This window comes from Onthophagus taurus, chromosome 1 (genome assembly GCF_036711975.1).
Source record: "Onthophagus taurus isolate NC chromosome 1, IU_Otau_3.0, whole genome shotgun sequence".
NCBI classification, from domain to species: domain Eukaryota; kingdom Metazoa; phylum Arthropoda; class Insecta; order Coleoptera; family Scarabaeidae; genus Onthophagus; species Onthophagus taurus.
The window spans coordinates 36,299,688-36,315,001 of NC_091966.1; the positions used below are offsets into that span (position 1 = coordinate 36,299,688).

At 32.1% G+C, this 15,314-nt stretch overlaps 1 protein-coding gene across 3 annotated transcripts in view; it reads left to right on the forward strand.

Moving 5' to 3' along the window:
• Positions 1–14,533, forward strand: part of LOC111421079 (bloated tubules) — a 36,864-nt gene extending 22,331 nt beyond the window's left edge. For all 3 annotated transcript variants that reach the window (XM_023054208.2, XM_023054209.2, XM_023054210.2), the window contains 9 exons: positions 4,228–4,471; positions 4,720–4,865; positions 11,640–11,683; positions 11,737–11,998; positions 12,054–12,157; positions 12,214–12,430; positions 12,484–12,703; positions 13,493–13,779; positions 13,836–14,533. In XM_023054208.2, coding sequence (XP_022909976.2) covers positions 4,228–4,471; positions 4,720–4,865; positions 11,640–11,683; positions 11,737–11,998; positions 12,054–12,157; positions 12,214–12,430; positions 12,484–12,703; positions 13,493–13,779; positions 13,836–14,354 — 2,043 coding nt within the window. In that variant the 3' untranslated portion in view covers positions 14,355–14,533. The remainder of the gene's footprint in view (positions 1–4,227; positions 4,472–4,719; positions 4,866–11,639; positions 11,684–11,736; positions 11,999–12,053; positions 12,158–12,213; positions 12,431–12,483; positions 12,704–13,492; positions 13,780–13,835) is intronic.
• Positions 14,534–15,314: the final 781 nt, after the last annotated feature.

The following is a 15,314-nucleotide window of genomic DNA, read 5'->3' on the forward strand; positions in this document are numbered from 1 at the left end:
TTGGTAAAACAGCGGGAACCAATTCATTAATTACATAATGTAATTGAGTAATTATAAGTTATTCTTGTCGGTGTTGGGAATTTAGATTGAGTTTAATGTGGATATTATGAGCTCTAAATATTTGTGGTTATTATATAAAATAATAAATTTTATTTTGGCTAATTAATATGATGTAATTGAATTTTTTTAATACTAAATTAAAATGGATAAAAATGATATAAAAAAATGATATAAAAAAAAGTGATATAATTCTCTATTTGACGTACTGTTTTGGTAAATGATCGCTTTTCAAACGGGATAGCAAATCAAACTTGCTTGTTATGTCTAAAAACTTCATACCACAATATCTGGAAGACAAAATTGCTTCCATAATGCGCCGAGAGTTCTAAATAAGGCCGTTCAAGTAGAAGTGTTGGGCTTAGACATAAATCCTAATACTTCATTACGTCAAATTTTTGGTGCAATTAAAATTTCCTTAGGTTGTGTTTATGAAATCATAACACATCATAAATTTTATTCTTATAAATTGAAAATACATCAAGAGCTAACTGAAGACGATTTTGACAGAAAAAAGAGTATAGTTTTGTGAAAGAAGTGCAATTAATAGTGATAAATGTACTTTTTTTTACATGGATATGTAAATAGACATAATTGTAGATATTGGAGCAACAAAAACCCTTATTTGACAGTATCCTTAAAAAGAAAATAATGTGTGGGCAGGCATATGGTAGGATCAAATGATTTGTGTCAAAAATGTATTGGGTTGGATGGAAATATTCTACTTGATGAGGATGCATTACATTTTTAAAAGATGTATTTTCAAATAAATAGATGAACTAAGAAGACCAAAGAGGACCTATTGAATAGTCAGCCAGATCGCCAGATTTTATGCCACTAGTTTAAGTGTATGTGAAGGCTAATGGTGGAAGTGAATCTGTAAAACTGTAATTCAACAACCAGCTATACTTGGCTATCAACTGGAGACTTGATGTCAAATTAACTTCAGGGCTTCTAACAAATATTTAGCTGCTTTTTGGAGAAACTCAAAAAGCTCAACAATCGGTAGCACCTTAAAAACCATCTGGTACAGATTTTCTTCAAATATAACTAGAAGAACTAACTTTTCAGTTAAATAGCCGGATCTTGTTATCAATCTTATCTATATCAATCTTTTTGGACCTCTTTGAGCAGCTTTAGTTTAGTGTGTTATGTAGATGTACACTTTCTTTATAAAAAATACTTCAGTTGTAATTCTTTATTAGTTTTTGAGATACTAATTATTGAACTCAACCTGAACTTTTAACAGAATAATACACAATAATTAGATGTTTGTTATTGTTAATGTAACAGAACATAGACTGTCGTTGCAATTGATTGCTTGAAACGAAAAAGATGTCAACTATATCTGAGTTGATAACGAAAAGAATGTAAGGATTAATAAATCTTGAACGGATGTTTTGTTCGGCTAGATCAGGATCATATCTGCGGATATATTTAAGAAAATTAACGAAAATGAAGCAATGAATATAAGTAAGGAATCGTTATCAGGAAAATAACATCAGTTCAGCGATCAGGTTGATAGAATAAGAGAGAGAAGGAATATTGAATTTGAAATATAGAGGACGTGAATAAGTGTTAGACAGAATGCTTTTAGAGAGTTTGGACATAATAATGCACATGATCGAGTAATTTGGAATAATGATCGATCTCTAGGTCAAGATGTAAATTGCAATTACGGACGTACCAAGCTGCATTCCATAGCTTCATACTGGATGTAGTACTTGCTTATATAATGTAAGCTTATTGTGATGGTTTAGAATTGCGACCAATCAACAATACACTTTTTTGAATTTATCTTACATTAGTGTAGATTGGTTGTTCTGCAATTATCTTATTTGGGAAGTCAATATGTGTTAATCTCGATTCGTTTAATACACCACTTCTTTGTCCACATGGAAATTTTAAGATTTAAGAGTAAATTGCACTTTTCTGTTTGAGCTTTTAATGGCCAACTCCTATTGACTGATTACTACCCAGGGTCATCAGCGATAGTGTCTGTTGTGCTGTACAATGTTGTTAGAACATCATAAATAGAAATCAGATACAAGACTGGAGTCTGGAGGGAACTGGGGTTCTCCAACCTTAATCAGCTTCTATACTGAGAAAGAATCTTCATGTTAGATAAGTAAGATTTTAAAAGTTGGCAAAAATGAACAGGAAGCAGATCTTTGTGCTATACTCTGCCAAAAGTCTTTTGTTTTTGAGTGTATTTCAATGACATCAGTAATTCTATGTACTTGGTCGAGTTATTATTTCTAAAACCAAATAGATGAGATGGTATCCGATTTAAAGTATCTATTTCTCAAATAACTGTGATATAATTGGCAATAATAAAATGGGTCGATATGATTCCACTTCGCTTGGGTTTTAGAATCATTATAAAAATGAAGAGTTGAATAAAATAATTTAGGGTTGGGTTGATATTTATTAAACAGAGAATTTACGAATGTGTGAATGTAAGCAAGTGAAGAAGTTCATTTAATATTTTAGCCCCCACGAGAATGAAAGTAACTGATACAATTCCAGCTCAAAACTTACTGATGTTGGTGAAACGTTTGTTGGCTTAGGTTTGGTAATCCAACTCAACCTTCGCCAAATTTGGATGTTCGTCTTAATCTTCTTCATGAACCAGTGATCTCTGTGATTCTGAAGATAGGTCTCTGTCATCCTCTTTCATGTCTCCCTGTTTTGTGTTGCAATTAACCATCGTCTACCTCCTACTTCAGTAATATTACCCAATGTTTTTGTGGACTTCCTACACTTCATTTAGTTTAGGTTTTCTAGGCCTCCACACTGTTACTCTATATACCCACCTGTCACTAGCCAGCCTGGCCACATGCCCAGTCCATTGCCATTTCACTTTAACCACTTGTTGAGTTATATCAATAACCTTTGTTTGTCTCTTGATGTTTTCGTTTCTTATTATATCGCGTAGTGATGCATTCCTCCACAGCTCTTTGAGTTGTCAAGACATGCTTTTTTTAGACTGGTTGTTTCCAGTCCGTATATTTGTACAGGCAGGATACACGTATTATATACCTTTGGCTTCAGATTTATAGGAATCGTATCGTTTCTTAGAATGTGTCTCAGTTTGCCAAAAGCTATACACGCCAGTTGAATGCACCTTGTATTCTATGATGATATATGATTTCTGATTGTATCCATTCTTAAGCATCTAAAATGTGCTTGATTAACTCAGTGAGAGTTGTCAATCTTATATTTACTTTTGAGTATCTACATTAATAAAGATAAAGTATCAAATTGATAACCGGAAATGTCGTTTTAATGTTTACAAATTAACTTGATAGTGACACTTAACTAGTCGCGTAGACACAAGTAAATCCCGAGTGGGTAATGTATACTTAACTTGGGAATTTGCTTAACTTTCTCAACACCAGCTCAATTCGTCTACTTGATACATACCGAGCCTCCACAAGTATATTTAAGATAGAGATAAAGATAAATCAAAAGATATCATTTAAAATTTTAATTAAATTATATGTAATTAATTGTAAGTATAGCATGAGTTATTATAAATTCCGAACACATCATGATAGACTCCGGAAACTCCGTTATATCCTTTTCCACGTCTATTTACGTTTATTTACGTTACGTCATAATCCTGTGGTGATGAAGTAATTCACTGCGAAAAAACATGAAGAAGAAAAATCAACCTGCTGCTAATAATCACCCATTCCTTTACAATTGAATGAGAAAACCTTGAAGCGAGAACGTGCGCTATTCATCTCTTTTTTTTCGCAAAATAACCGATGATTCTTTTCCGGGTATTTCAAATACGGAAACACTATAATCATTTAATTATAAAATATCATATTACGTTAATAACGTACATAATTAAAGTTTACAAATAATTGGTTACAAATTGTTTTTTATAAACTTTATATGTTATCATCGCGTATCTCTTTACGGTTTGACTTTTTCGAAACTCACCAAAGGAAATGAGGATGTTTTAAAACCTTTTAATTGCCACGTTTTACGTAAAAATGAAGTTGCAACATTTTTAAGTGTTGATTCGAAATTTTTATTTAGACCTTGAACATTGAAAGGCAAAATTATTTCGATGAAATGCTTATTTAGTAAGATTTAATCATCATCGTTGATTTAAATTAATTAAACTAATTAAAACCTCTTTCTCGTCTCTTTCAGAAATGCACAACATGTTTAGGATACATCGAAACGGGTTTATGTATAATATCATTGGCGTGCGGCTTAGGAAATATCTTCTATTTACCCCAAGGTGTCCTTTTAAACGGCGGATTGCCCTTCCTCATAGCTTACCTCATCCTTGCAGTCCTCGTAGGGCTTCCTTTACTCACACTCGAAATTGGATTGGGTCAGATCGTTCAGGAGGGCTTCACGAAGACCTGGAGGGCTGTACCATTTTTTAGGGGTGAGTAAAGTTATTTTATTTCGTTTAATTAGAGATAAAATTAGATTTATTTTTGTTTTACCTTTTTATAAATCCAATTTAGAACACCAGGATATTATTCGATACACTCTGATTACGATCGTTTAAAATAACTGTTAAAACTTAATGTAGATACATAAAGGATAATAATCTTAGATAATAAGTAATTTCTTTCTTTATCTTTTTTTATATCGTTTAATTGATTTTGTTTTTATTTTTATTCTTTGCAGGTGTGGCCTATATTAAAGTAATGATTGGATGTCTTTTAACTTTATCGTATTTTATTTATACGGGATTGTCCGTGTATTATATTGTATGGTACACTCAAGGAGCTCCACCGTTTAAAGAATGCCGAGTTTTACGAATGGATGATAAGGTAAATTTTAAACACCATATAAAATTTATAAATTCTTAGAAAATTTATCACACAATTTAATACTATCAATGTTAAAGCTTCCTATTACTAGCCACGTTAGTAAGAAGATTCCATGCTAGTAAATTTAGCAGGGTTTCACCGCGATAGTTTCTGCCCTCGAGTCCAAAATTTTCCAAAGGCGTCTCAGTAGTGTTTATTTTTTGACCCATTTTGACATTGAAATCTCTCTAACGGTATCTACTTACTGAAAAACATGGATTAAACCGGAAAACTACTATGCCAATCAGATATGATTTTCATTACATCAAATTATGGATTTTTCGACGTTTGTTCATGACATTTATGACATTTAAAAATGTCAAAAACTATTATTGCCAACCTAAAATAATTTCATTGAATTTGAATGAATGAGTTTAAATTTAATAGAAAATGATTATTTTTATGAATATTTATGAATATTATGTTAAGTAACCAAGCATAAAATCAAATTTAAATTTGGAATATCCATTAAATAAAACAGAAAAGAAAAATTACAATCACTTAACCTAAAAAAGTAAAGAAAGAGTAAAACCTTAAATGATATTAAATAACACCACGTGAAACGTGATTTCTCTGGCGTAAACACACTCCACCTGTATACACCATAATTGTAAATCGAACGAGAGACCTCTCACCGTTTACGGTTGGTCGCGTGCGTTGGTAATTAGACCTTCAAAGGTCGTACATATTAAAATCACCGGGTAATCTAGTCGATTGCCGCTCGACCGAATTGCTCTTCATGCTATAGAGACCGGAAGCGACACTTTCCGCTCAACTTATCTGTTTGTGTGCCGTTGGTGACTTAATTATTCGAGACGAGCATAGCTAAAAAGTTATTTTTGAAAGGAAAATGGTTGAATAAAAAAAAATCGTAAGAGTTGGAGCGTTGAACTTTGTAGAACATCAAAATTTACGACTGAGTGGCGAAGAATCGAAAATAAGAATCCAAAAACGTTGGAACTCTTTTCGGATGGTATTTTTAACGTAACTAATTTTGAGCAACGGTGGTGATTAATACTAAATACTATGTCAGGTATACGTGTATGTGTTATTTTTTAACTGCAAATGGAGCGTAATAGAGAAAAGGAGAATGGAGATGTCGAACGAGGTTTATGTAATTTTAGGTGGTTACAAAACAAATTTTGCTCTTAAATGTTATTAAATGACAACTATGTAGAGCTGTTTTCGCTATGTTTTCAAGTGGTTAAAAAAATGTTTGACGAAGCCAATTTAACTCCGGTTATTACTTTAACTCTTGCCTGTAAGAGGAGAAGTTAAAGTGTTGCGTCATGTTTCCGTACTGTAATGTAAAGATAGCTGTAATAATATAATCTTACTTCATATTTGCTGATAATAGTTATTTACGTGATGAAGGGTAAAACCCAAAACCGGTAGCTATTCTTAGGTAGTCATTAACACTTTTATTTATTTAAAAACAAACAATGCATTTTTAAATATTTATTATCAGAATTTTATTTACATTTAATTTTGGTTATGACTTTCAAATTTGGTGTTGTGTTAACTTCCAGGAAATTAATAAACTTGATTTGGAATTGTTACGGAAGTAATTACCATTTTCCTTGTTTGTGTATGTAATTGAACGTGTTTATTTTTTTTATATTTCAAGGATGAGGATGAACTTTTTAGAATTGAATAATAAATACGGCGTGTTTTATATATAATACACTTTACTTGAAATGTATTTATTTATTTATTTGCAATAAAGCATTAAAGAGATTACTTCAAGTCACTCTAGTTAGATTAGAGGTACGTAAAAACATAATTTACATACCAACTCAGGAGAATCGATGAAATTGTTGGTTAGTTTAAAGATAAAAAGCAGATAGTATCACAAATGTCTAAAAAGGTAACACGTTGTATCGCAATCTATAATCGAAATAGAGAATATGTGGGGACGTAAAGAACATTTTATGGACGAAGTACCACTAAAAACAGCGTTGAACAGATTGGATAGGATTAATACAAGGAGAGCACTACGAATGCCTAATTCGTGATTGATCAGCAGATCTTAATTACGAAACCCAACCTCTCCAAAGCCTTGGATGTGAAAACTTATAGCTCGAATGCATGAGGAAATGATTTCAATAACTTATCATATTTGAAGAAGGTGGTGTTGTTACTACTGAAAGAAATTTCCAATCGTTAGCATAAAAAAAAAGTTGCCATATAATATTTTTTTACCGTATCAATCTATATAAATTACCTTACCATATCAATTGTCATATTCAAACATTTTTAGGCATTAATGTATACTGAGAATGGGGCTCATATGGCTACCTGGGAGAACTCCAGAAGTAATCTGCGGAAAATCATACACAAAATAGACAAGTTACACCACCTACCAAACGAACTAACATACGCTGCAAGATTGTGAGGAATATCAACTTGCTATAACATTCTCATTAAAATGTTATGATTACCTAATCTTATCAAATATCTACCTGATTTAATCGGTTGAAACCGTTATGGATGATATTATTTCAGACCATAGTCACCAGAGTAAATAATTTTTTCTAAAGCTTTGGAAGGTAAAGAAACTAAATCGATGCAGGATGATACTGAGGTACATTACTATATCACACAGACTCGTAGAAGCAACACATAATCTCTCCTCCATTCGACTGGAAAAAAACCTGAATTCAAGAAACATTTTTAAAATTTTTAATAAAGCATCCCGGCAACATCTAACAAACTTCCTCAATCAGACTGGATACAAGAAAATAGCTAACCACCTACATTTATCATGCAGGCCAATACCAACACTACGCCTGACTTACAATTAGTAATAGGCTCACCAAGCATATATCCTCTCATCCATGCTCTAGAATTAATAACAGATCTGGGTTCAGACCAAGGTTTATATATAAGAGGTTGTCTAGGTTCGTACGCAATCATACTGCGCATTACGTCACATGTGGAAAATAATACCGCCAAGCAATTCAAATTAAACAAAGGCATAGAGCACCACATGGCCATGAGGTTGCGTGCGCAATCCATGCTCGCTTACGTCACGAAACACTCCTGCTCTTGCCCCTCGCCCACAAACTAAAATCAAAGTATTGCACCATAGGAACTTAGACAACCTTTAATATATAAACCTTGGGTTCAGACCACCTTAGCATAGATTTTCAACTAAACGCCCCACCATACTCCCCAATAGTAGACATTCCAGTACACATTAATATTACTTTATGCAATATTGAAAACCTAAACAATGACATGAAAAATTACATCCATAACAATCCTGGTATTAACCCAGAGAAGTATTCACAAATTAATATAGCAATTCAGATCTTCTAGATTTATTGAAGCTTGTAATAATATCAACCAAAGTAAGGGAAAATCTTTCTGGAATGAAGTCAAAAAACTATCAAAATACAAAAAAAACATCCAGCCCATTTATCTTATAGATCCATCTGATGGCTACAGCTGTAACATTAATTTCGAAAAGGCACAAATACATGCTAAATATCTCGAAGAATGTTTTAAAAAATCTGAAAATCACTTATTCGATAACGACCATCACGATCAGATTGAAGACTAGTTTACAGCGTTTGACAACACTGTACAAATTTCTAGTAACACATTGAATGTTGCCGAAGATAAATACTAAGAATTGTTAAGCAAGGGAAAAAATACTTCGGCCGGCTATGATAAACTGACACGAACAATTTTTAGACAATTACATCCTAACATTCATGGACATGTAAAAGACATATTCAACTTTTGTTTCTAAAATCACTACTTTCTTAATGAATGGAAAACTGGGTCAGTAGTATGCAAACTCCTTCTGGTTATCGTCCTATAACGTTGCTTCCTGTCATCGGGAAAATGTTTGAAAATCTTATTAAAAAACGACTGCTAATGTATATTGAAGATAAGATCAGGAAAATCGACTATAAATCCATTAGCTATTCTAACTTCAAATCTACACACTTGTCGCTAGCAGCAAATAAAATCAGCAGTTCTTTTTCTAGACAAACAAAAAGCGTTTGACTCAGTGTGGCATAATGGTCTGATTTACAAACTACACAAATTAAACGTTCCACCTGAGTTACTCATATTACTGTCAAATTTTTTAAAAGATCGTTCTATTCGAGTAAGAACAAATAAAACCTCCTATCGTAGTTGAAGCCAGCGAAGCTGTTGAAATGTTAAAACCTCAGTCATTACGTTACGGCTTTCAAACTGAATATCGCAGGGGTTTGAGAAGCTTGTGCGACGTTTCCATCAAATATGATAGGAGAGGAAAGTCATTGACAAGACTAACACCGCCTTAACAACTAAAAGTTAAATTCATCAAGGTTCCATCACACCGATGATTTCTTGATAAGAAAACCGCCATTGCCCAGGAGGTAGAACGCATGTTGGCTGATGTTTCATCAAATAGATCCATCAAATAAATAGGACGTACTCGTCTTCCAATGTTCTTATATCTTATTTTTCAGCTAGGAGGAGAAAATACAAAAGCTTTATTTTAGTTTGAATAGGGGTTCCACAACTTTATAAATGATTGTAACTAATATATTTTTGTCTCCTCTTTGATTATATAATCAACATAATTTTTCTAATACAGACAAAAATCAAGCACCGCAGTAATCCTAGGTCTCACTCCTATCTGCTTGGAAGTCATAACATTTCTGGTATTCTTATATTCTTTAATCAAATGCCTAACGTCCGTTACTTTTGGGAAGTACTGTATAACTACCGGGAATTTCATATAAAGCTAAGTTTCCACATGCACGGATTACTGGCGCCAGTATGACGCCAGTTTAGTGGCGCCAATTAGCTGGTGCCAGAAGTTGTTTCCACATAAATGTCATAATTGTGTACTGTCACAGTAAATTGACAGTAATAAAAATGGCGTCAAGTGATGTACTTCGCGCTGGCATCAATGTGGTAGTCCAAATGTGCTCCTTGGAACTGCACACGTTATTAACGAAAAAAAAAGCGAAAACATAGTTGCTGAGTTAGATCGTGGATTGCACGTAGAAATAACCTATTTAGGTGAGTCTAATACTTTAATTAGAGAATTATGCCATGAAGACCAGGAAGCATTTTTTAATCATTTAAGAATGACTGAAGAGAGTTTCATGTTTTTGTTGAGGCAAGTATCCTCTAAAATACAAAAACGAGCCATTCCAGCTCACGTAAACTGCAAGCAACTTTAAGATTTGTGGCTTCTGGAGATTCTTTTACATCCTTGCAATATATGTATCGTTTGCCAAAAAGCACAATTTCTAAATTTATATGTGAAGCTTCATTTCGTGCTAGTAGGTCCTTATATTGTGGAATTCTCTCATTCCACAAACAAGGATATTGTTTGTAGAAACAGTACTGTTTGTTCTAATGTCCATTTTCAAATTTCACTTTAGCGCCATGTACTTTTTTGCTATGTTGATCTTAGCAACCGTCGTTACGCAAAAATGACTTAGTTCTACCGCGAGTAAACACGAGGTTTTAACCAACAAAGTTGTCATTATGACGTTTGAAGAAAAATACTGTTACTGGCGCCAACAAGTAGAAGTAGAGTCGAGTTTATTGGCGCTATCATTACTGGCACAAATTTATTGGCGCCTGTGGTTTTTTGCTATTTTCACATGTAAATAAATTGGCGAAACTTAGCTTTAACTCACAATATACGAATGCAGTAACCATAGTTACGAAACTACTATGCACTTGCACTGTCTCACATAAAATGCAACATAGCTTAATAGTATACGCATTGCGTAGTTTTACAAAGGAAAAGTTTTGCTCGCAAAAACCTGACGTCTTTATGATAATCCTGATATTTCTGGTTCTAGGTCTAGTGTTAGTTCTACTTTTCGTTCAATAAAAATATACCACAATCTAACGCTGAATAACAATTAAAACTAGAACTAATACTAGACTTAGAACTAGAAACATTCGGGTTTAGCCGCACGTCTCTCAAGACGGCTAAACCCAAATGATTCTAGTTCTAGGTATAGTGTTAGTTCTACATAGTAATAATGCTAGTGTAAAACTAGAACTAACACTAGACCGAGAACGAAGCCGCACGTCGAAATATATTTTTATATACTGCATTTTAAGTGAAATTCACTGTATGTGACCCAAGAACTTTAAACTGAAAACATCGATTTGAAACTTTAACTTTTTTAATGTGATGTCCTAACGTGTCTCGCCAAAACCTTCCTCAAAATTATATCTTGAGCTTCCATTAATGTTAGAAATATCAGTGATTATTCTTTTTATATGTTTCAAAATAGTCAACTCCTCTTAAGATAACGAGTTTTCAAAACAGCCATATTATTTTATATAATAATATAACAAATACCATTTTCTTTGAGAACTACAATAATGAGAACAACCTAAAAACACTCATTGCACAATTTTGTGTGCGCAATGCATTATAAGCGTTCAAATTGTACTGAACATCAGATTATTTTTAAATTGAACAAAAAAGAATTGGAAACTTTACTATTCACAAGAAAAACTTGTTAACCTTTAAAAGTGTCAAGTCAAACCAATATAGATATTAACATGTTTACTGTAGAAGTGTTTAATTTACATATTACAGCTTTAAATTGATTGGATTTAAATCGTCCAATTAAAGCAATTAATGTAAAGCTAACAAAAATAGCACGAATTTATAAATTATTGAATCCCCTTTTCTTAAAGTAAACATAAAATGATCATATTTGTTTTTATTTATTTGTATTTATTTTATTACAGGATGGATACGAAACTATAGGAATATCAGGACAAGAATGTATAAAGTAAGCCAAAACAACAATAATTTTAAACAAACAAAAATGTGCTTTATTTTTAGAGATAAAACGTTTTTAAAAAATCCTTTCGATGATCCTAAATGGTACGGAATTTTCGTAGCTATTTTATTTTGCCTCTTCTTAATAACAACAATTTGGTTATTGAAACGAACAAGATCTTATGCGATATCATTACAAATATATCTTTTATTGACGTTTGGGTGTTTAATCGCTTTGGTGGTTAAAGCAGCCCAATTTGAAGCAGTTCCCGGAATTATCGACTTTGGAACTAACATTGATTGGAGTGTATTAACAAATGCGGATGTAAATGATTGCAAAATATCTTTTTTAAATTAATAAATTACAATTTAACGTTTAGGTATGGTATCATGCAGCAATTCAAGTTTTTTTATCAACAAATATCGGATTTGGGGTTTTTGTAACGAATGCAGGGATTATTTTAAAGAAAGTTAATCCAATTTGGTAAGATTAATTTTATTTAAATTAATTTAATTTAATTTTTTTTTAAATTTTTTAAGGACCGCTTTTGGATATATCTTAATTAACATGATAATTGGAGTTGCCGTCGTTCTTCTCATCTACGCTTACAATATAAATCAAGAAATAAACAGTAGTGATATAATTCAAATCCATTTACTTACTTTAATTTACAACAAAACACAAAATAGCGATACTGAAATGGCTTGGTCTTTAATAGCCTATTTTCTTATTGCATTTTCTGGATTAATTAGTGTGGTAAGATCATAAATCTCCTTAAGAAATAATTATTATTAAATTATTATTTTTAGACCGCTTTACTCTACACGATCTACAAAGCGATCTCTTTAGAAACAAGAAAACGTTGGTTAACCGTTACTTTAATCTCTGGCCTTATTGGTTTTATTTTGTGCTGTTTAATCCTGTTAAGTCCACAATTAAACATACTTCATCTTTTTGATCATTACATAATTGGAAATTTAATTCTTATTATTGTGGTTATTGATATACTCTCAATGATGTCTTTTTATGGTGAGTTATTTTATTGAAGAAATGTTTATGTTTATGTATTTTTGGTTTTATAAGTGCGAAGACTTTCAAGGCTGATATTAATTAAACTAAAACCAGAACTAACACTAAACCTAAGCCTAGAAATATGCAGGTTTAACCATGCGTCTCTTAGGACGGCTAAAACTGAATGTTTCTAGTACTAGGTCTAGTGTTTGTTCTAGTTCAATAAAAATATACAACAATCTAGCGCTGAATAACAATTAAAAGTAGAACTAACACTAGAACTAGAAAGTTTCGGGTTTAAAATATACACCATAGCGATATCTAGTGCTAACTAGCACTGCCTAGCACAGTCACTGCAACTAACACTAGACCTAGAACTAGAAACATTCGGGTTTAGCCGTCTTAAGAGACGAACGGCTAAAGGCGAATGTTTCTAGTTCTAGGTCTAGTGTTAGTTCAACAGAAATATACAACAACTTAACGCTGAATAACAACTAAAACTAACACTAGCAGTAGAACTAACACTAGACCAAGAACTATATCTTTTTAAGTTCAAATTGGCACTAATTAAACTCAAAATGGCATTATAAAAATTCAATTTGGCGACTGTCATAATCAATTACAAATTGTCACTGTTAACAAATTGTCTACAAAATGCTTTATAATACTAAGGAAAAAGGAAGCAGCAATTTGAACTTAAAGTGGTTTAGAAACATTCAGGTTTAACCGTCTTAAAAGACGTAAGGCTAAACCCGAATGTTGCTAGTTCTCTTGTTAGTTCTAGTTTAATTAGTTTTATTTTTTTAGGATGTCAACGATTACAATCAGATTTTGAATTCATCGTTGGAAATAAAATCCCAAACTTTTTTATCGGTTTATGGTGGATTTGTCCATTTTTGCTACTCGGAATTTTAATTTGGAGTTTATCCACTTTAAACTTAAACGGTTATACTTTATTAAACGGAGAAACTTTGATTGATCCGATTTGGTTATACGCAACGGGATGGTCAATTGTTTTACTTTCAATCATTTTTATAATTGCAATAGGAATTTTCCACGCATCAAGACAAGACGAATATTATTCTAATTTAGATGTAAGTTTTAATCGAATAAAAAAGTTATCGCCAACGATCTTATTTTTTTTTAATAGAAATTCAAAGCGTCTTTTAAATTTTCAACGAAATGGGGCCCAACTGATCCGATAATGTTGTATAATTACGTGCAGTGGCATAGTAAAGCAAAAGACGGCGAAAGAGACTTCACGTTGCGCCGAAGGGGAACTAGAGATTACACACATTCAGTTAAAAATCGTTCTAAATACGATGTTAAAAAATATGTTAGCAACACCAGTGATTCATCGATGAATACCGATTCGATAGCGTTCCGAAAAAGCGATCAAAATCAAAACAATTTGAGTTTGATGAATTTAAAAAATTTCGGGGAATCAAAACCGTCTAGAATTACTTCTTTGGTAGACGTTTTAGAACCGAATCCGATTAATAACACTGCTCAAAGATCTTCATTGGGAAATAGAAACGACGATGGTGGTCAATCTGAAGGATATGGAACGTTTAGAAATGGTCCATACATCATTGGATCTGATGAAGCTGGTCATGTTTGTCATCGAAAAGATAATAAATCTTATTTCGAGGAAGCAACGGTGTTGTAAAAAACGACTGATAATTGAATATGATTTGTAAATAGTGTGTTATTTGTAAATAATATGTTCATCCTTATTTATTATCGCATATTTTGACTATATTTTTTCCAAATAATTACTTTCTCTTTTTTATAGACTGGTTTGTATATTTACTTGTTATTTAAATAAAAATATTTAAACAAAAAACAACGTCTTTATTTTCTATTCTAATGTAACAATAAAACATTTATTATTATTAGTGATTATGATTTATCTACAAAAAACAATATCGTTTTAATTCCATTCTAACAAGTTCCGTTATACCACTGGTGTCCATAACGTCGATCGCAAAGCAGTTTTGAGTCGATCGCCAAGAAAATCATGAATCTGAAATATCTATATCTGGGCCTCAGAGCAAAAAAAAAGGAAGGTTACTTTAAACCCTTCGGTCGATCTTGGCAAGACATTTATATAAAAAGTCGATTTTGATCAAAAATTAGTGGTCTAAATCGATTAAACATCAAAATTGTTGATTTTCGAAAATTAACTCAATCATAACTCAAAAACTAAAAGCGATGGAGAAAAACTTTTTATACATAAAACTTTAGTAATGGGCCATAAAGACTAGATCCATAACAAGATTGAACCCAATTATTACCATTTTTTATTTATAAGCTCTAAATCGATTAAACAACAAAATTGTTGATTTTCGAAAATTAACTCAATCATAACTCATAAAATAAAAGCGATGGGGAAATATTTTTTATACATAAAACCTTAGTATTGGACCATAAAGACTAGATCCATAAAAAGATTGAACCCAATTATTACCATTTTTTATTTATAAGCTCTAAATCGATTAAACATCAAAATTGATGATTTTCGAAAATTAACTCAATCATAACTCAAAAACTAAAAGCGATGGAGAAAAACTTTTTATACATAAAACCTTACTGATGGGCGATAAAGACTAGATCCATAACAAGATTG